General features: G+C 41.6%; 1 protein-coding gene across 1 annotated transcript in view; it reads right to left on the bottom strand.

Moving 5' to 3' along the window:
* Positions 1 to 25,371, bottom strand: part of DERA (deoxyribose-phosphate aldolase) — a 49,510-nt gene that overhangs the window by 5,573 nt on the left and 18,566 nt on the right. The window contains exons 6-7 of the mRNA XM_050969942.1: positions 23,510 to 23,638; positions 3,749 to 3,861 (exon numbers count right to left, since the gene is read on the bottom strand). Of these exons, the coding sequence (XP_050825899.1) occupies positions 3,749 to 3,861; positions 23,510 to 23,638 (242 nt within the window). The remainder of the gene's footprint in view (positions 1 to 3,748; positions 3,862 to 23,509; positions 23,639 to 25,371) is intronic.

The raw sequence follows: 25,371 nt of genomic DNA, 5'->3' as shown, positions 1-25,371 counted from the left end.
GATTTAGGCAGGACAGGGACATCTGCATACCCACAAAGTGCCCATCTCACCATCACCTACTGCCAATGCAATTCCAAATGCAGAACAATAAATAAATAGCAATAACACAGCTCTAAAGATGCTGCATGTGAGGTGGCTGGCAGTGAGAACTGGCTGTGTTTTATGAAAAGCCTGTGCAGCACAGTTACACTTGATTTGGCTGTTCATTCAAACCTATCAGAGGTTTGATTGTCACTAGAATTTTCCAAATGGGAGTTAAATTATGTCTGTCTTTATTAAAAATTGAAAGGTCTGTCCTCCACCAGAGGCTGGGTGTGCTTCCAGTCCCTCTGTGTTGGATGTGGGTCATACCTGAAGGTGAGCTGCCACGTCTGCAAAGGCACAAACACCAAGTAAAACTCTTCTTTGAGGTGAGACATGTCTGGAATCCCAGGATGGACCTGCTGTGGACTTGGCATGCACCCCTAGTGCCAGTCCTCTGGTTATGTGCCATTTAAACACAGGACAGAGATTGTGACACTCAGCTATCAGATCCCTCATCAAAAATGCCAAAATGTTGGCCTGTAGCAGGTACCTAGACTCTTGAAAAGCAAAAGGAATCAGGAAAAATTCTTCCTGTTTAAAAAAGAAGTAAATCTGAACAACACAGTGATTCTTCCCCTGTTTCCATCTGCCTTTACATCCTGCAAGAATTATCATTTTGTTTTTGTATTCAAGCTCCCAAAACCTCACTGCACTGAGGATTTCTTTGTGCCTTATGGACATAATAGTGGAATCAGAAAGTATCTTTTTTAAAATGTGTTTGGTAATCTTTTTTATATAGTGATTTCAGGACCAACAAACACAGAATAAATCCTTCTCTCATGCTGGAGCATTGTGATAATGGCATATTTCCAATAAGATTAAAAGGAACAAAAGCAGGAAAAGCTTGATAAATCCAAGCCACAAAAACTGTGGTTTTGTGGATGGACAAATAGATGTGTGAATGTTTGCATACATCTGTTAATGTTAGACTCCCAAAAAGAATTTAAAGCCCAGCAACTGGAAAAGCATCTTCTAGATAATAAACAAAACCAGTTGGAATTTCTCTTCCTGAGGGAATGTGCTTTCCCTCAGGAAGAGAAATTCTAATGAAATTTGAATTTAGATTTCTTCCTAGAAACACAACGTCTCTTTGAGATAATCTGTGGTAAAAACAAGTGAAACAGAGTTAATAAGAGAATTAAAACCATCATTCAGAACTCCTTCCCCTTTCAGCAGATTCTGAAAGCTCTTTTCTTTGCAAAAAAGCTGACAAAGACAAGCCTGTCCTCTCCTCCATTTACCAGCTTTCCAAACAGCACATCTGACTGCCATAAAAACGTAAAAAGGAGGGGGGGGTTGGAATTTAATTCAAGAGCTGTACAAAGTCCAGCTACCACTTTCCTGCTGTTTCACAGTATTTCATTATTTTGCTTAATAAGTTCATCTCCTCAAGAATTTTCTCTTCACCTTACATTATTAAAAGTAATAAGTTTTTCTGGATTGGGGGTTTTCCCAACAGAAAAACCAATTTATGTATGTCCTTCAATAATGACAGGAAAAGATTATTTCCCATTATATTGCACACTTTTCATATCACCACCACAGCTTATCAGTCAATAAATGTTACTCTGCAACTTGTTCCTTTCCTTGAAGAAGTTTAATTTCTGTATTAACCTGCTTTTCCCAGGCAACGCCTTGCTAGAAAGCATCCCTACAGCAGCAAAATTAGTTTGTTAAAGAAACCATTTAGAAATTCCTTGTCACTGATAATATTGTCTTCAGTTAATAAAAGTACATGAAGTCAGTTTACATCTAATTCACTGGCACACACATGCACAGGGACACAGGCACTTACTCTTAATAACACATTTCATGCCATGAATGCCTCCTTTGAAAGCAAAAGGTGAATTCAACATTTATATCCAATTATGGGGACAAAGCTGTGCTAATGCAGCTTGTGGCACCCAGCACTGGTACCCAGGGGGTCGCTGGCCCCAGGGAACTCCTCATGCTGGGACACTGATGGTGCTCCCACAGAAACAAGGCTATGGGAGCTGCTCCAATCATTGTGTGCCAGAGAGAGGGGCAGGAGGGGAAAGGAGGAGTGGGGGCTGTTGGGAAGGATGAAGGTTTGACAAGGAAGTCTCACAGGTATGTGTGCTTGGCAGAAAGATTTCTGAATGTAGAGCCTCATGAAGGAGTAGAGATGGAAGCAAGTTTTGATAGAGAAGAAAAGAATTGCTGAGCCAGTCTGACTGGATAACCAAGGAGGCAAAGGGTGTGTTAGTTAGAAAGGGTTTTTATGGCTTAGAGCAAAGGATAAACCCACCCCAAACAAGAAGATGTTTTTACCAAGCAGAAAGAGAGCACAGGCAAACAAGACTGCCAATGTGGCAAGTAGAAAAAAAGGTCTCAGAATTTTCCACTGCAAGAAAACTGAAAAACAACTTCGAGCTTAAACTGTAATGTACTGACTGTGAGTGACTGGAGAACAGTGACATGAATATGTTAATGATAGTAGTTATGATAGGCTATAGATAAAAGTCAAGGCATAGACTGGTTCTACTGTATGAAGATGCTCAGCAAAGAAAAGTAAATAATGCATTGTAACCTAAACTCAGGGTGTCCAGGCCTGCCTGCAGCTGGAGCTGACAGCTGTAGGCACAGCTCTGTCAACCACTGCCCTGGACTGCTGTAACACTTTGGATGGAATAAACTGCATTTTGGGGAGCCGCCTGGAGTTCCACATCCCTCATTCAGGCTCTTACAGGGACAGCCCAGGGATCCATGCTGGCCTCATCTAGATGGCTACAGAGAGTGGATGGACACACCTCCAACCTGGTGTCACATGTTCCTCAAGCTCCAACAGCCCCTGAAGCCTTCTCAGCCCCCATCCCACTGCTCATCCCATCTGCTGACACTGACACCACCTGCAGAAGGGACAGAAGGAGAAGCTGGAGAGGAGGGAAGGGCAGCCAGAAATGGGGAGAGGCTCCTAGCTGGAGATATGGCTTCCTGCCCTGGGGCTGAAGGTGAGGACAAAGCTCACTGCTGAACACCAGCAGCAGATCCAAATGGCAGCCCCCACCTGCCCATGGAAAAAGGAAGTGAGAGGTGGCTTAAACCCTCCTGGGAATCTCCTCCTTTCTCAGTGTTGCAGCAAAAGGATGAATGCACTGACAGTTCAGCACTGGCTTTGCTGTACATTTCCCTTTCCTCCACTGACCTCACCTGACAGTGACCTGGTCAATAAACATTAAGAACCAGGATATAATGCTCTTCCAACCCCTGTTTCCCCTCTCCTTCCTTCCTTCCATCCCAGGCAGCAGGATACAGCTGGATCTGCCTCCTTGTCCCCTTGGAAAGCCTTTGTGGCAAGGGAGGAAAGAGCAGAATGTATCCCTTGGGTTGCCAGGACAAAATCAGAAAACAATGGACAGACTCAATGGCTCTGCATTTGTATAGCTCTGCTGATGTTTTTGGGAGCATGTCAGCCACTATTAGCCCTGTTATTAATGGACATGACCACCTAAATAGCGAAAAAAAATTCAAATCCAGATGCAGCAGGGAAGGATTTGATTGCATGAGATTTTAGAGAATGAAGTCACAGCTCTTCAAGGAAGGAAACACAAAAGTAAAAAAAAAAAAAATACCATTATTAGCAAATCAATCCTATAACATTCTTATTTCTTTGGTTAATTTTTACAGAGGAAATGAGAACTACCTTGTAGCCAGTTTGCCAGTAGTACTCCTTAATGGCTCTCATCATGACTATGCCAACGGGAAAGGTCGCGTTTTCCACCTCCTTTCCTGTAGACGTCTTTATAAAATCAGAACCTGAAAGGAAATAAAAAGTCTTAGAACAGTTTTAGAACCAGAGTCCCTCTGCACATACAGGTTCACAGCCTCAAAGATGCCCTCCTGCTTCACAGCAATTCTGAAGCATTCCTTTACACACAGGTCCCCGTGGTGTACATAAATCAACATTTTAGTATTTCCACAAGGATCTTTGAGAATAGAAATTATTTGCATCAGGTTTTTTTCATTTAATTTCGCATCTACTTGGTCTCAGGTATGACAGTCTGCTATTGTATCTCCTGCAGCTGTTTTTAAGAGAAGGGAAAGATATCTCATATGTGTTTACTAAACCAGCTGTGTAACACTGTAAACCAAGGGAAAACTCCCCTTTTATGCATTTAGCAATTGTAACATTGCAAGTTACTATACTTAAATCCACAGTCTGATTTAATGCAGCAAAAAGGTCAAAACATCTGTGTTCTTTAAAGAACAAGAGTTAGCCTTGGCTTATTTTTTCCTAGTGAATAATATTCTCCAGTGCCTGCCTTAATACTTGTTTAACATTCTTGTGTATTCTTGCTGTTCTGCCGTGGCTTGAAAGAAATCCTGAAGCACAGTGCAACAAAAAGCTAAGAAACTAACAAAAAATAATGTGCCTTGCAGTGCATGATCCAGCATTGACAGAACACAATGAGAAAACTTCTTTAATTTCATTAGGACGCACTTCACCCCTAGGAACCTACTTCTTAGAAAAGGTGTACTGTGGGATCATTAATTATCAAAAGTAATTGGGAGAAGAAGAGGGATAATTCAAACATCATGTAGTAGTGCATCATCCACTTAAGTCAATTGGAACTGCATCTGCTTCCACTTCAAATTTGGCTTGGGGTCCGTTTTGTCTCTTATGTGAATGATGATGCCTCTACAACATCCCCTGGAGGAGGGAAGGGAAGTTTCAGCACAGGCTCCAAGCAAGGAGTTGCCTTGACTACGTTCTGTGAGCTGCAGCACACTGCAGAGAGAGCCTCCCTGATGGCACAGCTGATGGGCAGGCAGCTGGGGCTCAGCACACACAAAGCCAGGCGTGTTCCTCTGGCTTTAAACACAACCCAATGGTCTCAGAAACCCCAAATCTGGGGCTTCTAGGAGCACACAGTTTTCTCTGTAGGCTTCCTGAGCAGGCACAGTGTCAGCCCAGTGGTGGTTCAACTGCTCCCTCCTGTGACAGCTCCATTCTGGAGAGAAACAGCAATTTGCAAGAAAGGCCCTAACTCCACAGAAAGTGCAATGTGCAAAAAAGGCAATTAATAGTTGATAGGGCTCTGCAGAGAATGGAGCACACAGGAGAGACAATTGACTTGCACATTTCAGAGCTGCTCCCTTCCACAGAGACACCACGGACATCTGATAGTCACATTAAAACAAGGAGCAGTGGAAGTGTAACTTCAACATCACCAAATTATATTTTTAATTTCCCTTTCGAAACGCAGCACTTAAAGTCCTTCAGTGCAATACTTCTCATTTTTTCTGCTATAAGGTAAGTCAAAGCTTTTATAAGTCTTATAATTACAAGTCTCTATGGTACAGTTTCATTAAAAACTTTCATTAAACAACAGCTGCCCTTGTATATGGTCTTCTAATCAATTTGGTCAAACAGAATGACTTCTAATCAGCTGTTGATAAAAATAGAAGATGAAATTTTAATTCTAATAGATTAACCACAAACTCAAGATAGTCTTCAAAATCCATCTAGTTCTATTCTCCAGTGGATTTAACGACTATTCAGCAACTCATTACTAAATAGAACAAGATGAACATTTTCCAGTTCATTAAAGAAATGTACTATGTATTTTTGCATTGTCCTCATGATTCGTTACAGGGAGTCTTAATTACAAGATAATGGATAATGGTTATTAAATGCAGACTCCAGTAATGAAGCTCTATTCATTTGCGAGCCTCAGAGACTGCAAAGAGGGGAAAATAAAATTACTAGCTTCAAAAGATTAACGGATCAAATTATTATTCAATTTTGAAAATCTCATTCAGACTTCATAGAAACAAGAAGAGATTAAAAACTAGTATTAGTACAAAAGTTGTGCATTTATATATTTATTTTTAAATAATATCTTAAGGCTATTATGAGAATAATCAGCTTTAGATGTGATTATTAGACAAACATACAGCCAATTAAGTAGCATCCTCTAACAATGAAAACAATACATTCTTATTTGCTGAACAAATTCTTTTTTATGGCACAAGAGCTTGCTAGCAGGACTGCAGGCAGCCTCTTGCAGAAGACAGAGGGCCTACACTAGCGCAGAGAACCACAATGGAAGGTGCTGTAAATGTTTGGATTTCAGCAATGAAAAGGGGAATTTAAAAAATCAAGTGCTGACATAAAAGGCACCTCCTTAAGCAAACTTTATGCCTACCTTGTTATTATAAGGGACATTCACCAAGTCTATTTCTTATTCAAGTTTCCAAAAACTTGAATAAGAAATAGTTTGAGGAATTTAAACAAGTTTAAGGAATTAAGTTCTGAAGGAGTTTCACCTGGAAATTTAGGTGATGATTTAGAAACCTGAGTTTTATCACCCATCTTCTCATCTTCCTGTCAATGGATACACTGAAAAAAAATCAAGGCTGAGGCTAAAATACACACTGAATGGCTTTCCCCTTCCTTAGAGCAGATTACATGATTCAATGAAGCAGTAAATCCAAGATTTCAAAAAATCAGTTATTCAGGGTGGATTTCTAGGCCCGGTGAGCCTGGACAAGAGCACACTTTCCACTTTTATTTTCCAGTGTGAAGCCACAAGAGTCCATTTCCTTCCAAGGCAGCAAGTCATGTGAGACTCACTGAACCATGGAGATCAGCTGGGCAGAACATGCTGCAGTAACACCAAGGGTGTGGGTTCAACACAAGCAGGCCATTCACTCCAGAGAAAATCCATTCTGTGTTTTCTGTTCTAGATACACAGCCCCATTTATGAATGCTCTGGTCTCCCAAAAGATCAGCAGAGCTTCCAGAACTGGCTTGCCCCTATCCAGTACATCTACAGAGATATCCAGCCCACACAACACTGAAGCAAAGCATGAGAAGTGGAGAATCTTACTCAGATGGCAGCATCCAGGAAACACACTCTGATTCCATAATTAAGCAATAAGGAATAATAAGCAGTATAGCAATTGTGGAGTAATCACAACCTTTTGGTTGTGAAGTGTTTCAAATGCCCTTGGGGAATGATTATCTCCTGATACCTACAGACTCTGTGTTGCTGCCTTAGTCTTAATAAAGAACAAAGATGTGGCTGGCAGTTTGAAACAATAGCTTAGAGAGAGATGCTTGCAGAGGGACAATTATGCTCTGCTACTCTGTAAGTATTTGCAATGAGCACAAATACATCTTCATTGCTGCAACTGAGTCATAACAATATGCAGTGGCACAGGGAGAGCACATTTCCTTCCAAGACTTCTAGGACTGGTGGCAAAAAAGTGGCATTCTGCTCAGAGGACCTGCAAACCCACCTGCTGTTTCTGCTGACAAGGCAGCAATGACAAAATAGTACCCTATCAAATGTGCATGAAGTCCCATTAGCAAGCCATCTTTCTGTTTTATGAGCACCCAAACTAAGGGTCTTCAGATTCACACACAAATTAGCCTTACTAGGGGTGACCAGGTTAACAACCCTCTGAAAATAAGAGGCAGGGCAAGATATAAAAGGCTAATGTGGCAGCTAATTCTTGTCAGTTGAGTCTTCCTTAATTGTCCCACTTGCATGTCCTCATCCTTAATTGTCCCACTTACATCTCCTCATCCTGCTCCAGCAGAGAGACGAAATACATTCCCCCTTAGCTTAACTTTGCCATGCAGGAGAAGAGAACACAAAGCTGTGACAACTCACTCCAGCAGCAGCTCAGCAGGTAGCTTTAGCTCCATGACACGAGGCTACACTGCCAGACCAATGGTTAGGTGCCAGTGCAGGTTTTCACATTCCTGTGCCTCAGCTGGAATTGAAAAATGCTGGTTTAGAACTTGGTCTGTTGAGAACTGCCCGGTTTTTGCCAATCTTTTTGAAAAAGTGCCTGCACAGAGGGGAAAAAAAGTAAAAATCCCATCATAGGGCTGCACATTCAGTGTCTGTTTACAAGTAGGACAACCAACCTTCAGCTTGGTTTCTAAGACCCAGAATGGATGCTCCCTGTCTTGAACAGCACCTCCAGTAACAGGGGCTCTGCAGGCCAAACAATGCCCTCAGGAACACTTACACATGCACACAAAGGGACAAATTATCAAGTCCATCCTTGTGCAAAATTCCCTGCAGATGATGTCTGAAAGAATTCAGCGTTGCTGAATTATGCATGGCTTGCTAATGCACTGTTGCAAGCCTCTACCACAGGTCTCCACAGAATACTATTATTAATTAGTATTAGTTTCTTGTGTGCTCATTTAAAATGTTTCTTTAGAAGGTTCAGCAGGAAGAGCCATACCACCTTCTGCACTTGCTATTTTTAGAGCATTCCTTCCAATCCAATCCCTATGTGGCATGGAGGAAAAGGAGATCAATAATTGACATGTGCTACAGGTCCAAAGAGGACAGCTGGAATTCCTGTCACTGGTGGCTCCTGGCTTGGAGCCACACTGAAGCCCAGCAGGAAAATGCTCCCAAGTCACCTCCCTGCACTGCCATGCAGCAGCAGTGCTGGGAGATGCCAGGTGCAGGAGTTCAGGCAACTGTGTGCTGCTGGAACAGCCATTCCTCTTCCTCTCCAAAGAGGAAGCAGCAGGAGTGACTTGTTACAGGACAACAAGGAAGTTTAAGGAATTCCTGTATTGTCATCTGCTTGTTAAATCTCATGTTTATTTACCAGGATCCCATTTTTTCTCCTTTAAAAGGGTGTGCCACATACTGCACTCAGTATATGCCCTCCATTAACCTTATTTCTTTTTGCAGATGGCACTGCTGGAACTGCTGAAGCAGTTTGCCTAATGACACATGACAAGCCAAAGGCAGAAAGAAGAAATAAATCAAGGAATCCCAACAACTACTCCTAACCTTACTATCACTGGGGAAAACCAGACCTTTCTCTCAGCTTACCCACCTGCAGTGCTGATTTCCCCTACAAGCCATTCTGGGGGCTATTTTTTGCCACACTCCTGATTTTGAGCAAGGGACATCAGTAGAAACCTCCCTCTCTAGCACGGTGCACCCAGGGCAGGAGGCAGTGCTGGTGGCACAGCTGTGACCCCAAATTCCCAAATCCATGGCCTCCTCCAGCAGTTACTGATGAAGAAACACAAACCTTGGTCTCTCCTTTCAGACTGAGTGCCAGCACTCTCAGCACTGAGCCACATGCTCTGGCTAGGATGGGTGAAAAACCAAAATACTGTGGGAAAAACTTGATTTGAAAATCTCCCCCTTTAAGCTTCCTTTACCAGCACTGAAATTCATTGCATCACTTCCTTGTTCACACTTAAATTGACCTAAACAATGACAAACTAGCTGAAACTGTGATATAATTAAAACAGCACTGGTCTAGGTCAGGCTTTTTCCCTCTTGGCATTCTTGGTTTTGGATCAATACATCTCAGCCTCTCCAAATGTTGTCCTGTACATGACATATTACAGACTGAGGCTAAACCCCTGATATATCTACCAGTAATAGCACTGCAATTTGGAAGAAAATAATAAATATGCATGATGCCTTAGAATCACAGCACTGTGTGGCATATTGCATTCCATGTTTTAGCAACCACATTTAGCTTTGTGCTTTTTAACGTTGATAACAACTTTGAAACAAATATGTTAACATTAAAGCTCAGGTACACTTAGGTATTGTCTATTAGCTTGTAACAAAATTACTCAAATTGAAGAAATAGCTGTTTAAAATCAATTTGGAAATACTCCACACTGAATAAAGCAAGTAGAAAATCAGTCTACTTTATCAAGAAGGTGCTATGAATGTTAAAGATTTAAAAAAATCCACCATCCATAATGCAGCCAAAATCATGACACTTCAATGTCATTTTGAGTGTTTTTCAACACTTGATGTTAAAAGCAGTTTAAGATTCTGTTCCTACGCTAACCCAGAGAAAGGCAGGATTGATTTTTGAGATTTAAAAGTCCATGTCTTAATGCTGCAGTCAGAATCCATCCAGCATGCAGCCTCTTTGCCATGCAGGGGACAAACAGCAGCACCAGCCCCTCTCCCACACTGTCCCCCAGAACCAAAGGCAGCTGGCACAGCTGAAGGCTCCAGTGCCAGGGGGATTTCCAGGACCAAAGGTATTTTCCTTCACCAATTGGAAGGCCCAATGTTTTGGCTTTTGGCTTTGTCTGAAAACCAAAAAATAAAAGGTGCCAGATCTCACCAGACTCATCTGCAACCTCTTTGTTTCCACGTGGCTTTTACAAATCAGGCAGAACAGATTTCTTGAGGGCTTGCACAGAGGGATGAATATTCCACTTTGGTGACCACATGATTACCAGGAAAATGTGAGGCACTTTTAGCTTATTTTTTATGACACTCACACACCCTCAACACCAACAAGCTGCAAACACATAGATTTTATCATGGACTTCCTGGATTCTCCTGATGCAACAAATGCCCAAAGGGAAACATCCTGGATGGCCTTTCTTATCCATAAAAAGCATCACAATGCTTGTTTTTAAAGGGCATCAATCTTACTTAAAGGGCATCAATCTTACTTAAAGGGCATCAATCTTACTTAAAGCATCAATCTTACTAAAAGCTGCCACTTTCCAAGAAATTTTGCCCCCCAGAGTGTTTTCTTTTTCCTTCTCCACCTTGCTAATTTGGCATGCAGCAAAACTCCAAAAGCCCACATGTGCAGGCTGCAGAGTAGCTGAGAACTTCCAGATGTTTTCACTTCTGTCAGTAGGGTTGTTCTGCAATGTTTCCAACTCTTCAGGCTGCCTGAATACCAAAAACCCTGCCAGCTCCCTTCAATGAAAAAAACAACCAAAACCCCTGGCTGTGCAGCCACACTCCAAGCAGGAGGCACCTCTCTGCTGGAGGCCAGGGAAAGACACTTCTGGTTTTTTAAGAAATCCTTTTTTCCTCCCATTGCATTATTAACAATGCTTACATGGCAAAACTAACAATTTTATTTCAAAGGGCTGCTTTATGAAGGTGTGTTGCTGATAAATTCAGTCAGACTTTTCTGGCATAAGCTCATACTGAGCACTACTCGTATGAAGGAAATAAAAAAGACCAGTAAGCACCATCACAAAAAGGGAGAAACTCATATTTAATATGCCAGGGGATGGTTTTTTCACCTCCTTTTGTCAACAGCCTGTGTGCTGATCTTACCACAGACTGCAATTATGGTGAGCATCTCAAACCAAAAGCATCAACAACCTGATTAAACAACTGCATGGTGTTGGTTATTTTTTAAAAAAATATTGAAACTGATAGAGAAATGTTGATTTCACCTGTACACTGGCAAAACAAAGATAATGTTCCAGTCTTCAAATCTATATTTTATATATAGGTTTTGCATTTTAAAAACTCACACTAAATATGTATGATCATTTTGAACTTTGGCATTCCATTCTTTTTACTGAATCAAAGAAATTGAATATCAAACTCTCTTTGTGCTAGATGTATATATATATCCTCATAGGTATTTAGAGGCAAGTTATTAAGTGTCACTATTCATTGAGACAGCACATTTTATATCTTTCTTAGAGGAAAAATTAGGGAAAAAAAAAAAAAAAAAAAACAACCAAAACCCATCCATGTAAAATTTGCAGAGGATATTTCAGAGCCTCACTCTGGTATCAATGTGTCCTGGTTTATAAAATAAGTGTGTATTCTATTTGTCAGAGGTGGGGCAGTTCTCTTCTGTTCTTTGGGCAGTTTTCTTTACCTCTCCCACAGCCAATCCTGCCTTCAGGAGATCTCATCTGTTCATGGACCATTAATTATTGATTATCTTCTGTCCATGGCCACTGAGTGTCCCTGCAGGGCTGATCAAATCCCACCATCCCATGGGGAGATGCTCTGCCCAGGGGAGGAGCCAAGCATTCCTACCTGGATCCAATCTGCCCTGGGAACAGCCCAGCAGCCTTTGCCCCCTGCATTCCCAGAGGAGCAGCTTTCTGCTGCCCTGCATTCCCAGAGGGAGAGCAGGCCCATCTCCAGCAGCCCTGGAGCTGCAGAGGAAAACTCCCCCCTTGTGCAGGATCCCTGCTCCAGCAGAGCCACAGCTGGCACTGCAGGAGGGCTGAGCCCCCCTGGGATGGGACTGTGCCACCACCCTGAGCCCCCTGGGATGGGACTGTGCCACCACCCTGAGCCCCCTGGGATGGGACTGTGCCACCACCCTGAGCCCCCTGGGATGGGACTGTGCCACCACCCTGGGGTGGGACTGTGCCACCACCCTGAGCCCCTCTGGGATGGGACTGTGCCACCACCCTGAGCCCCCCTGGGATGGGACTGTGCCACCACCCTGAGCCCCCCTGGGATGGGACTGTGCCACCACCCTGAGCCCCCCTGGGATGGGACTGTGCCACCACCCTGAGCCCTCCCTGGGATGGGACTGTGCCACCACCCTGAGCCCCCCTGGGATGGGACTGTGCCACCACCCTGAGCCCCCCTGGGATGGGACTGTGCCACCACCCTGAGCCCCCCTGGGATGGGACTGTGCCACCACCCTGAGCCCCCCTGGGATGGGACTGTGCCACCACCCTGACACACAGGGGGACAGGCTGGATTCTGAATCTGGCAGTGAGGTTTTTTTGTTTGTACTATTGCATTTGTATTTTAATTTTCTTAGTAAAGAACTGCTATTCCTATTCCCATATCTTTGCCTGAGAGCCTTTTAATTTCAAAATTATAAAAATTCAGAGGGAGGAGGTTTAAATTATCCATTTCAGGGGAGGTTCCTGCCTTCAAACACCTGTCTTTTCAAACCAAGACACAATGACTTCTTCACTCAGATGCTCAGAAACAGAGGTGGTCAAGCAGAGCAGCCCCTGTGCTGTGCTGTCACGTGCCAAACTGCAGGGGCAGGGATGGCATCAGCATCGTGGCCACCTCGTCTGCACCTTTCCTTCTGGCACAAACAGCAAAAAAAGCCAGGAGGAATTCTGTGCTCAGCATTTCCCAACACCAAATCACACACAGAGGTTTCTGATAAGTATTTACATGGGAAGATGCTGTTCTGGGGTGAAGTGCAGCAGTGTTACACATCCCTTATCTACGAACTAAGCACTGTATTCACTTCCATGGAGGGCTTTAAGGCCCCCAGACATTAGCCCAAAGCAAAACCACATTGTCTCCATTTAATTACCTATCTTTTCATACTTCCTGTGATCCAAATGACTGAGTTAAACAAAATGGTTGCTAGTAACAGGAGACCTTTGATAACCAGCTAGCTGAGGTGGGTGTACGTGCACAGAGTTCAAAAGAAAATGATGCTGCTGCTTGCTGTTTACTTCTCCAGCATGAATTTATAAAGTGAATTAGCAAGAATTAAAAGGATTAAAGTCCCAGGAACCGATGGAGTCAAAGAGAAATAGAAAATGGATTCGCTCCTAAAAAGATAAAATTATTTAACAACTTATTAAAACAGTTCATCACTGTAATTAAAATCCAAGTGCCTAGAAAAAAGTGCCACAAGAAAGGTAATTATTTATGAGGAGACTTTAAAAAGCCATTCACAGTGAATTTGGGAGAAAATCAGCCTGAAAGAGTTGGTAGTAAAAGGAAATTGTTTGTTTATTCATAAAACTTATTTTGGTCTAGCCTACCACTAAGAATCCCTAACATCTGCTCAATGGCAGCTGTAAGTAACATTAGGAACACTCAGCCAATTTATATCTTTCCTTTTTATTAAAAAGTAAACAGGTCTTTTTAAATTATTCACTAGTAAATTAACATAAAAATCAGAGCTCTAGCTAACCACATTTTGTGGAAAGGCATCCACAAGCTTTGCACGATCGTGATGATCTCAATCTTTCTACATTTCACTGACTACTTTACTCTTTATGTGATGTCCCACCTAATTTAGGAAATGAAAATATAGAAAACTTACAAGCCATACAGGAGGCACTGCCCTGGAAAATACAAAATGCATCACTGATACCTCAAAAGCCATATTTGTTGCCTCCCTCTGACTTTAACTGATTCTGTTCTTATCTTTCCTTTGCCTTCCGCTGAACAAAAATTCCCCTCAAATAATCTCAGATCTCTCCTGCTTCTGTCATGAACAAGGCATTCATTAAACAGGAAGCAGCAAAATACAGTGGTGTTACTGATTAATAATTATTTGTTCTTATCTGCAGCACTTCTATACTTAGATGACAAAGTGCTCTGCATGTTCCCATGTTTCACTCCAAAACTGAGTTCTTAAGACAGCAAAAAAGGCACAGGAACACTTCAAACCTAAAAGCTTCTCTTTACCTCTCACTAACTTTATTTTTTTACTCAATCTCTTCAACATTTTAGAGGAAAATATATTAATTTCTTCTTGATTTCCTCTCTTCGCTTCAGTTCTTACTTCATTATAGAAGCAAGTGCCTGCAAATAAACTCACCAAGATGTTGTTGAAGGGCATGGAGTAGCTCTGCTTATTTTACTGCGATATTTTTGTTTTACTTCTAGGGAAAAAAAACCCAAGCATTTCTTCAGTTTTTTTCCCCATTTTCTCTGGAGACACTGAGTTTAAAGCTGAGCTGTGATTCTAACCCAGGCACTGGAAATGGCATGGTTACAACAGCACTGGGTCCACCCAGCTGAAATTCCTGGAGGATTCTGCCTTGGAGGATTCTGTAACTCTCCTGCAACTGATGAGCTGCAGAGAACCAGGATGTGCTGAGATCCAGAGCAGCTGCAGACACAGTGCATGATCACAACATAAACCTAATTAGTTAGCTACCAGCAGCATGTGTATGGTGTCAGGGTAGCAGAAAACCAGCTGAAAAATGCCACCCCTCCTCTTCCTGGGGAGTAGAATCCAAAGAAACACAGCATCCCTCTCCATCATAGCCCACCAAGCTGCTTCCACAGCCTGGGGTCAGCTCTGTTCCAAAGCTCCATTTATGAGGATGGCTTTGTGAGTTCTCCACATGTTCACTTTCCAGGACTAGTGGGAAGGAGGCTTTTGAAGAGATATGGCTCACAATTTTGTATTCCACCATTTAAGTTCAGTGTGATGCATGGAATATGGAGCATCATGCCATGTTGGTCCATCACAGACCAAAAGTGATTTAACAGTGACAAACTACAAGATTTCACCCCTGAGATGTTTGGGATAGGCTGGTAAATTGGACATTGCACTGGCAGCATGACTGCAGAGGTGATGGAAAGAAGATGTTGTACCCTAGAAGAGCTCCTGGTATCACCAAGGAGGAATCTTTTCTACATCTTAGATTTAGGGATAACTCAACTTCAGGAATCAGCTGCAGTTGTACACTGCAGAGAAATCACTTCATAGCCCAAAGAGCTAGCAGGAGAGAAACATCAAAGGTACAAAAGACAATCAGATGTCAGATCCCTGTTGACTTGCCACGAAGACTTTGGCCTCTGCTGTCAATTCAGTCTTTGAAAAATTCCCTCAGAAGGAGGACTACTACAGACACCTCTGGGAAAGCTATTGTCTTTGGTAACTATAAAGTGCAGGCAGAAATCTTCAATTGTCTCATCTAAGAGATACTGAATTTTAAAACTATAATTTATAAAAAGGAATTGAAAAAAAAAATCACCAACAAGAAAACCAAATCAGGAACATTTCCCAGGGGATGAAATTCCCAAGTATGGTGTCAAAGAAGGGAATTCTTTGAAAAATATTCAATTTTTTGTTCACAATTTGAGCTGTAACAACAAGAACCAGAAGAACACAGAAAGGCTGGGAGACAGACTCCAAGTAACCCAGGTACCTGCCAAGGAAATTCAAGTTCCTTGTGTAACTCATCAAAGACACTGCAAGCAGCCACAGAGGCAAGCTGGAAGGGACTGTTCCCAAGCACCTTTGAAATGAGCATTTTCTGTGATAAATGCATTTGCATTTGACCAGTCCTGTGTAGTTCAGGGAGGAATGTGGGTGTTCAGGGTTTCCCTGCACTTCTTGATGTAACACTTTTTTAAAAAATGCAGCATCAGCACCATTAGGGCATGATTTGTTAAAGGCTCATGGATGTCTTTATATTGATATCTGTGTGTTTTAACATGCAGCTTTAACATTCAGGTAAGGAAAAAATCCATGCCCTCCTTATAGGAAACTTCTTGGTTTTGTCCCACTTTTGTGGCTCAGCTGGTTTTTCACTTCTGTTTGTGCTCATCTCTTGTTATGCCTCTTTGCTTTTCCCTGTGTCCTTATGATTAAGTGGTAAATCCAAGTGAGTATCCACAGTTTTTTAAAATAACCTTATGATGTTCAAGAGCACATTTTCCTGATGTATTTTTCCACTCAACACATTTCTCTTCACAAGTCTAAATCTACATTGCTGCTGCTATGAGCATATGTCTTCAAATTAGACAGGCACAACCACTAGGCCTTGATACCTTAAAGAGCAATAACAACAAAAAAATCCAGCACCTACAACCCTAAAATCATGCTTAGTGTATGATATTACCACATCTATATCAGGTTTCTGTTAAGGAGCTGGATTTTCTAACTAGTGCTCCTACATGCAATCTCTTTTAATATTTCATAAGCCAATTTTATATAATTGATAGGTACAGTAAATTAAATATTTATTTCTATTTTTCACTGGTTTAGTAGAATTTAACACCTGCTACTGACAGAATAAAAAAACCTAACCTGAAATATCAAAGAAATAAATAGGACCCAGTACATCTATTGATTTTACATAATATTTCCATGTTTTAAAATTGCATTCTCTCAAACCATTACCTTCAATAGTGGAGCTTCACAGATGCAAAGTTTTTTGCCAGGAAGCCCTGTTATTTTGCTGGTATGTTTGACTGGAACTATTCACTGTGCAACAATTTCTGAGTCTGAGGTGATATGAAACTTCAGAAGTTTTAGCTCGAATCCTAACAAGTTATTTAACATAGAAACAAGGTTTCATTCATGGGGAAAATTAACCCAACAGGGGTGCTTTCTCACCTCTCTGCATCAGTTGTTATAAATTGAAAGTATACCATTTAGATATTCCTTAATTAACATGTTTTGGAAGGATCTTGAGTATCAGCAAAAGCAAAGTGCTACTCAGGCACTGAGGATAATTTGCTAATAGAAAGTTGACCCCTCTCAACAGTGTGTTACTCTGCCAGTGGATGCTCTTTCACAGCCAGTTCCAAAAGGTGGGGCATAAACAGCCCCTTCCCTAAAGGTCAGGAAGCAGAAATCAGCATCCAAACCCTTGTCCTGAGAGAGAAGGACAAGCCTGGGATTTCTGAGGAGAAACAGCCAGAGCAGGGGCACAGGGAGCACACAGAACTCTCCCCTTTGGAAGGAGGTTTTGGCTCCCTTTCCTCCTGCTGTTCTCACAGTAGGAGGAAAGGGACCTCCCTGTTGCTCCTGTGGGCTGCAGGGCACAAAGCATCACTTGGGAGCTCTGCAGGCTCCCAGCACCACTGCCACTCCCAGGGCTGGCTGGACCAGGAAATCACAGCCAGCAGCTCCCACCAGAAAGCTTCCAGGCCTTCTCTTGCTCCATTTCCCAATTTGAATCGTGACCAAGAGTTTTCCATCTCCATGCACAGGCACAAAAATTCCTACCTTCTAACTAGAGGAACACATTTCTCTTTATATCTTAATTTACTAACACTCACAGAGGTTCTATAAAATGTGCAAGCATTAATTTTACACACAGAAAACCAGAGAGGCAAGTAGGGCTGTCAAAAGTGATGCTGGAAGTTATTCTGCAACCTCAAACCCATCTCCTGCTTCCTGAGCTGGTGCTTGGAAGTAGCACTGTTTCTGTTTGTAAGGGGAGATGGTGGAGGGAGAAACTCAGGTGGTGGTGTGGGTAACACAGAATCAAACAAGCAGGTACAGAGCTGACAAGTTTTACACTGTTTTACACTGGTATTTCTTCTTGGACTTTATTGGAGGGTATATATTCTTATTTTCTGATTGCAGGAGAATACCATTAATAGAACAGACTTTGCATAAAATTAGCAGAGTTGCCAGGCATCCTGCTCTGACAAATATGAATGGCCCCAAATAAAGATCTCCCCTCAGACATGGATGGCTGTGTAGGCAGGCACACAGCTCAGTAAGCACATAAATAAATGCATAACAAAATGTGCCATGGCATGCACGTCTGGGTTTTTAACAAACTGCAAACAAATGAGGCTTCACTGTATGCACTCTAACTCCGTTCTCACTTCACAGACTCTTTGCATCTTTATTTTCCCCCAACATCTTTGTTTCTCTCAAGTGTTACTTCTGTCCTCTACTTACCCATGCAGGGTTCTGTTGACTCAACTGGAAAGACTTTTCATGAGAGCCTGCCCTAGCCTGTCTCAACCACTTTCCATTCCTTCACTTCTGATTCCCTGCACACACATATTACTGAGCTCCAGACAGATTTTTAAGTCTCATTTCACATTCCTTCAAGGTCTGCTCTACTCAAGCCCCACTATTTTTCTATTTTTCTATTTTTTTTTTCCTCCTAGTCTTTGTATGGCCCCTCATCAGCAATTCAAACCTGAGGAGATTGTGATTGCATTGTTGGAACTTTTCAACTCCAAGCTTATCTATCACGCCTCCATTATTTCTAGTGATTAGCTGCAGTATCACTGTTAAGCTTGTAGGCAATTACCTCATTTAAGGGAGCATCCTTGTAGTGCCTCACTGAACATGCTGTTATCAGCATTTTCATACTGCTGGCTTTTTTATTTCTCCCCGTTCTGTACCAGAACAAATGAAGTCACTTGTTCCTGTTCCAACCTCTTTTAGGCTGATTGTACTTAAAGATACTCCATCTTTGGATCTTACACTTAATTCAGAAACTTTCTTAGTCCATGATATCATTCCAAACTTTGAGACAGCCTGCCACGCTGCATCTTGGTTTTTCCACAGTGTGTTTTGAGCTTGTTCTTTGCACTAAACTTTCAGTGATGTTAACCAGAGCACAACAACGCTGTTGTGATGCTGAAGATGCAGAAGAACCACAGACTATGCAGAATGCTGCAGCAGACAGGGAAGGGATCAGCTCCCAGTATAATTCCACAGCAATAGTCACTGTCCTGGTAAGCCCCTTAAGCAACCAGCTGCTTCCACCTCTGCACTGACAGTGGCCCAGAAATCCTCAGTCACCAGCCAGGGCCAAGCACTCTTCCCACACTCCTAAGAGTAAGGACTCCCTGACCTGCCCCCAGCCCATCCTGGTCCTCCAGCCCAGAGCTGAACTCCTCTGCCACCCTGGAGAGCATTCAGAGACAGGTCACAGCCACAGAAAGGAGCTGTTTCTGATTTCTGATGTTTTACAGGTAGTTTGTGCCCTTTACAGACACCCCATAAACCCAGCACGGTTGTAGTTCAGGTAAGTAAAACACACACAGTGAAATGTTGTTTATGTGTTACCCAGCCTCCTCCCTTGCTTTGCCTTTCATTTGCAAATGCTCTGGGCTCTAAAAACTGACTTAATATCAAATTAAAGCTGAAGTTGCAGACACATAATTAATCAGCACATAATACAACTCTGATGCTACTGAGGGGGGGACCCTTGATTTTTGTACTGAGCATGAGACCTAAAGCCAGAAACTGACAACTGATCTCAGGGGTTTTTGACTTTTTTTGACTTTTTTTGTCTTTTGCTTTGTCTGTTATTATCTTTGTCTCGTATTTCACTTTTTTTTTTTTAATTACTTCACTCTCTGTCCCCAAAGCAGAGTCAGAGATGCAGTCAGTTTTCTTGAGAAGCTCATGCACTCCAATCACCACCAGGACTTGAGGAAGCACAAGGAATGGCAGTGGAGGGTTTAAACCCAGCATTCCTGTGGGAACTCAGCGCATCACCTCGGATGCTCTGAGTCCCAGGGAGACTCCTTGGGGGGCTCAGAAGTCCTGGAATGTAGCCAAGAGCACCTGGTGGCTTGATTTTGACCCTTCAAGGGTCGTGCTATCGAAGCATGAGGGTCTGGAGGTTTCTGAGGTTTGAATGGTGTAGGGCAGGTGTTTTTGTAGAATAGAATGTAGGTTTTAGGATTTTGGTACAGGGGGGTCTAATGGAGGCAAGATGGAGGATTCAGGCCCGACCTCGTGGCTTTTCTCCTTCTTATTGTCATCCATCTTCTCTGTGATGTGTGCATTTTAGATTGGTTCATGCTAAAGGTGCACTGTTTAATAAAGGTGATGGGTATTGGAGAAAAATTGTAAATATCACATACGCAATTATCAGTAAAAGAATGTGCGACCGCCCTAAAGGGGCAGAGAGTGCTTGTGGCTGCCTTGCTGGTCAGATCTCGGCTGGGCAGAACAAAACCTTAGAGATAAGCTTTAATAAACAACCTGAAGACTGAACTATAGAGGAGTCCAGACTCGTCTGTTCAACGCGGGCTGCCTGCGAACCGTCCCACGCGAACCACCCCACGCATGTCCGACAGAGACAGAGACAGACAGCCGGTCGGACACATTCCCTGATGCAGAGCTAGGGGTTTGTCCCAGGCAGCTTTCCAAACCCGAGGTGCTCCCTTGGCAGTGGGACAGAGGCTGTGCAGAGCCCCCTGCCACCCTGCCCTCCTCAGCACTGCACAGGTTATTGGTGCCAGCTGAGTCACTGCCCTCACAGGCACCTCAGCCTCTTTCACCCAGAAATAGCTCCTTCAATATTCCAGAAGAATTTGGGGCATGTCAGTCAAGTTGGTAAAGGCATGGTTTAAAGAATTTAGGATACCTGTGGGCCTCCTCCCTTTCTGATGTCTTTCCCCTTGTGGACTTTACCAGAGAAGAAAAAGTAGCCATGGAGAATTATTGCAGAGACAACAGGAGTCAGGAACCACCAGCTTACATAGAGGAAAATTATATATATAATATACTAACTTATATTAGATAAAATGAAATATTTTCATATTTTAATATATTTATTTATCCTATATTTTATATTTATATATTATTTTAATTATATTAATAATATATATACTATATAGGTAAATTATATATTGTGATATTACATATTCTTATCTATGTGATATTGCATATTCTTATATATTCTATATATAATTATATGCAGTAAATAATATTATAGATAATATTATATAATTAAATAGTTAATATAAATGATAATAAGATATATAATATATAATTATAATTAATATAATATAATATATATAATATAATAATAGAATATAATATAATATAATATAAGATAATAAATATAATATAATATAATATAATATATGAAACGTATAATAAAAAATATGAATATAATATACTTAATATAATATTTTATTATTAATACAATATAGTATAATATAGTATAAATATAATCTAGTATATTATATTTTATATAATATAAATTATATTTTATATTTATATATAATTTTAATTATAGTGTATTAATAATATATTCTATATAGGTAAATTATATATTGTGATATTACATATTCTTATATATTATATAATATATAGTATAAATAATTATATACAGTAAATAATATAATATAGTTAATATAATGTTATATAGTTAATATAATATAATTAATATAATATAATTAATATAATAATATACTTAATATATTATTTTAGTATTAATATAATATAGTATAATATAATGTAATTTAATGTCATATAACATAATATAATATAGTATATTTTTATATTTTATATTTTACATGTTCTATTTTCTATTTTATTCTATAAATTATATTCTATTTTATATGTTATAGCCCTGGTGGCTTTGTGCTTCAGGACCCTGGTGGATGTGTGCCAGGGTCACACATGCTCAGCAAGGCACTGCAAACCCCTGTGAGCCCAGGATTTGGTGCTCCCCAGGGACAGGCTGGCATCAGGGACAGTGCAGCAAGAACAGTGTGGGGACTGCACATCCCCAGCTGCACTGATACAGCTCCATGCAAAGCAAGCCTCTGAACCAGATTACTGAGGCTGTGACCATTTTAAAAAAAACCTAAAACATTGCCAACCAAGCACAAACCCCACAGCTAACTAGTTAACCCTTTTCTGGAATAATTTTCAACTGGAATTCTTTGAAAACTCAGCTGACAATGACACATGAGAAGCACTTCTAACAGCACAGCTGAAGGAATTATATTTTGCTGTAAAGGAGAGGAGGAAGTGGTCAGAGGCAGCAAGAACTTCTAAAGCCACTTTTTCAGCTGAATCCACCATACTGTGGATTCACTTTCTCCCCAAAATTATACAAATAAAACAAAATTCAACTGGAATTCGAGGCTCTCAGCAGTTCTGGCAAGTCGGAGTCTGAAAGCCTGGCCCTCAATGGATGCATGTAGAGTGCAAATAAATTCTTATTTTTATGCCTACCCACAAAGAACAAGCAAAAGACTGAAATAAGGAAATTCCTGGATATATTCAGATGGATAAGTATCTTGTAAAATGAATAACTAGGCAAGGAAAATCATTAACAATAGAGCCATCTGCTGTATTTCAAAAAAACTGCACCAGCAAAATTCTGAAAATGGTAAAATGCTTTACAGGCTGAATTTTCTCACTACTCAGTGGTACAAAAAGTGATCACAATGATTAGTGCATCACCTTAAATAAGAGGAAATGTGTATTTCTTACACCTCTTCTAATTAAAAGCAATATTTAGTGGCATAATACAGATCCTCTGTGTCAAATGACGCTAATTGACATTGTGGCTGGGCTTGTTAGAAGCCTGAAATGCTCTCCATTCCACTCACAGAATTGTGTGTGGTAACAGGGAGGCCAGCAGCAAGCTGAATATTTGTTGAAATACTGACAAGACACTTGATTATGTTTTTCTTGCTTTACTGTAAGAATTTCAAGTCTGAAGAAAAAAAAAAAGGAGGAAAAAAAAATCACCATAACAAATGAAGGGAAGTCTAGAAGACAGACTAACCCAAGTGGTTCTCGGTGTGTCTTTACACTGATAGAAATAAACTTGAAACATGGTGGGAAAAGCAAGTGCCTGGGAGCCAATTCCCAATTTTGCATCCCCAGCATAAAAACACAGAGCTATAATCCTGGTTCAGCTAGGAAAAGTTGTACCAAAGCTGCAGAGAGAGAAGGTAGTGCTGAAAATCTGGGATCAAATGGGTGCTAAGCTAAGAAAAATGTCACAACTACCAAGAATGCAGAGCCCCTGGGAGCTCTATCCTGTTCTGGAAGGTTGGTTTCCTGAGCTGCCCTCTCAGAGGTGGTTAGAAGTGATCACAAACCAAAACTGAGAGCTTTTGGCATGCATCTGCACTGGGAATTTCCCCTTACATTTATCTACAGGTCACCACAGCTGCCTCCAGAAGTGGTTCTGCCCCCCATGCCTTTATTAAATACTCTGATCAGATGTTTGACAACAAATTTTACTTGTTCCTACGACCCTTGCCATTCAGCAGCTCCTCACTTAACATTTCATGCAGTTTTTTGTAGGTTACACCAAACAAGTGACACTTCATTACTCCACCTGCAGGCACAGTAATTGCCACACAAATTTTTTCTACCGTCGACAAAACCCAACTTCCACGACTGGAACGTTATAAACCTCACAAATAATACAGCAAAGATTAAAAGGAGAACCAAGGGTATTTACCTGCCATCATAGCTATCATACTGGCTTTGTAGACATTGGCAAGGGAGCCCAGTTCACCTGTGGCCAAGATTGTTTTCATGTGAGCTTCTCCACAGGCTGCACGGCACAGACGGATCTCCTCGTACAGACCTGGGGACAAAAGCAGGTGGAAATGATCAAAGGTTGCCTGAGAGATATTTTCAAGTATGGCTGTGATTTCCACTTCTGGATTAATTTCCAATCTTATAATTAGTCGTAGCACTCAGGAACTTAAGTTTTGTAAGTTCAATAAATTACATGACTGGAGGTAATTAACAACGCCTGCAGTTTCAGACTTTACTTAATAGCTATTAATGCCTGCTCTCTCAAAATCCAAATGCACTAAATACCCATGAATACATCAGCAGTAAAAAATGCTATGATAGGAAAGACTGATCTTAAACCAGCTTTCCCAGCAATAAATATGGTAGTACATTGAATCAGTACTCAGAGATAGCTGTGTTTTCCTCTGCACCTGGCCAGTGAAACCCTCCCTTTCACCCTTCCTGGTAAAATTCAGCAGTGCTCCCACAAAAGTTTCCACAGAGGGAGACTAAAAGAGCCAGAAACTAATGAAGCATTGCTGTCAGAAGTTGGCTGCTTGGGGATGTTTAAGATTGCTCTAGTGTGGGGAGAAAAGCAGCTCTTACAGTGCAAAGTCACCATTTCTGGATTTTGAATTTAAAAAAAACCTAAGATGCAAAATAAACAAAGAGGATGCTTTGCAAGAGGGTCCTTTTGGCAAACTGGACTCAATCTTCAATCACATAATCAAAAAGTTCTTTGACAGAAGGCCAAAATACACCTTTAAACAGGTCTTGCTAAAGCAGTCCAGGCTAGAAAGGCTTTTGTTTTTCTCAGCAATACCAGACTTCTTTTCCCTTCAGCCCTTAAGTGAGACCTGGAAGCGTGGGGCAGGGTTTGGCAGCTGTGGCAGGGCCCTCATCCCACTGATGCCATGGGCACACCAGGGTGTCCAGGGCTGGAATTGCTGGGCTGGCCTTCTGAGACAGGCTGCACACATTAGCAGACAACTGGCTGATGCACTTAGCAAGTCCCTTTATAGACACCAGGCTTCACCTTGCTTCTCACTGTGTACCAAAGGTGTGAATTAATCAGAACTAGCATGCAGTCTAACATGTTTTATTGATCAATTGGTGATGCTCCAGAAACCTACATCAAATCGAGGCTCAAAAAGGAAACACAAAGGACCTGTGCTATTTTTTTTTTTTTGGTGCATTTAATAACCCTGCTCATGTTAGATCCAAATGAAATCTCTTTTTGTGGAGCAACTCTTTCCTGAAGCTTTTGAAAACCCAGAGAAAGCAGCTTTCTTCTTCTTCTTCTAGTTCTGGTAACAAGAGGAAAAAGTTTTCCCTACCTTCGAGATACGCCACCAAAAATGTCAAAACAAAATCAACAAAATGTACATTTAGGTTGGATCCCATGAAAAGAAACTCCATGCTCACAGCTGCTGTTCCCTGGCACTGCAGCTCCAGCAGCCTCCCTTGCAGTTGGAAGGTGTTTTTCCGTGCAATTAGCATCAGGCTGGTGCATGTGTACTGCTCCTGCCAGCACCCATCATCCAGGAGCCACGCAGGATCCTCCATCCCCCGTGTCTGGCAGCTTGGCTGGGGTGCAGGAAAAGTGGGCACACTGCAGTGGGGCAGGTGTGTGGGTCAGAAAGGCTGTTCTTTATTCAGAGGCCAATTATTGCAGACAACAGCTGACATTCACAGGGCATTTTTGACCCCACAGTAAAAGACAAAAATGCAACTTCGTTTGGGCCAGAGCACCCCAGTCCCACTGAAAGATGGAACTGCTTTGATACAGAACAAGTCTAA

Source organism: Serinus canaria, chromosome 1A (genome assembly GCF_022539315.1).
Source record: "Serinus canaria isolate serCan28SL12 chromosome 1A, serCan2020, whole genome shotgun sequence".
NCBI lineage: Eukaryota > Metazoa > Chordata > Aves > Passeriformes > Fringillidae > Serinus > Serinus canaria.
This window is presented reverse-complemented; position numbering and strand designations above follow the sequence as displayed.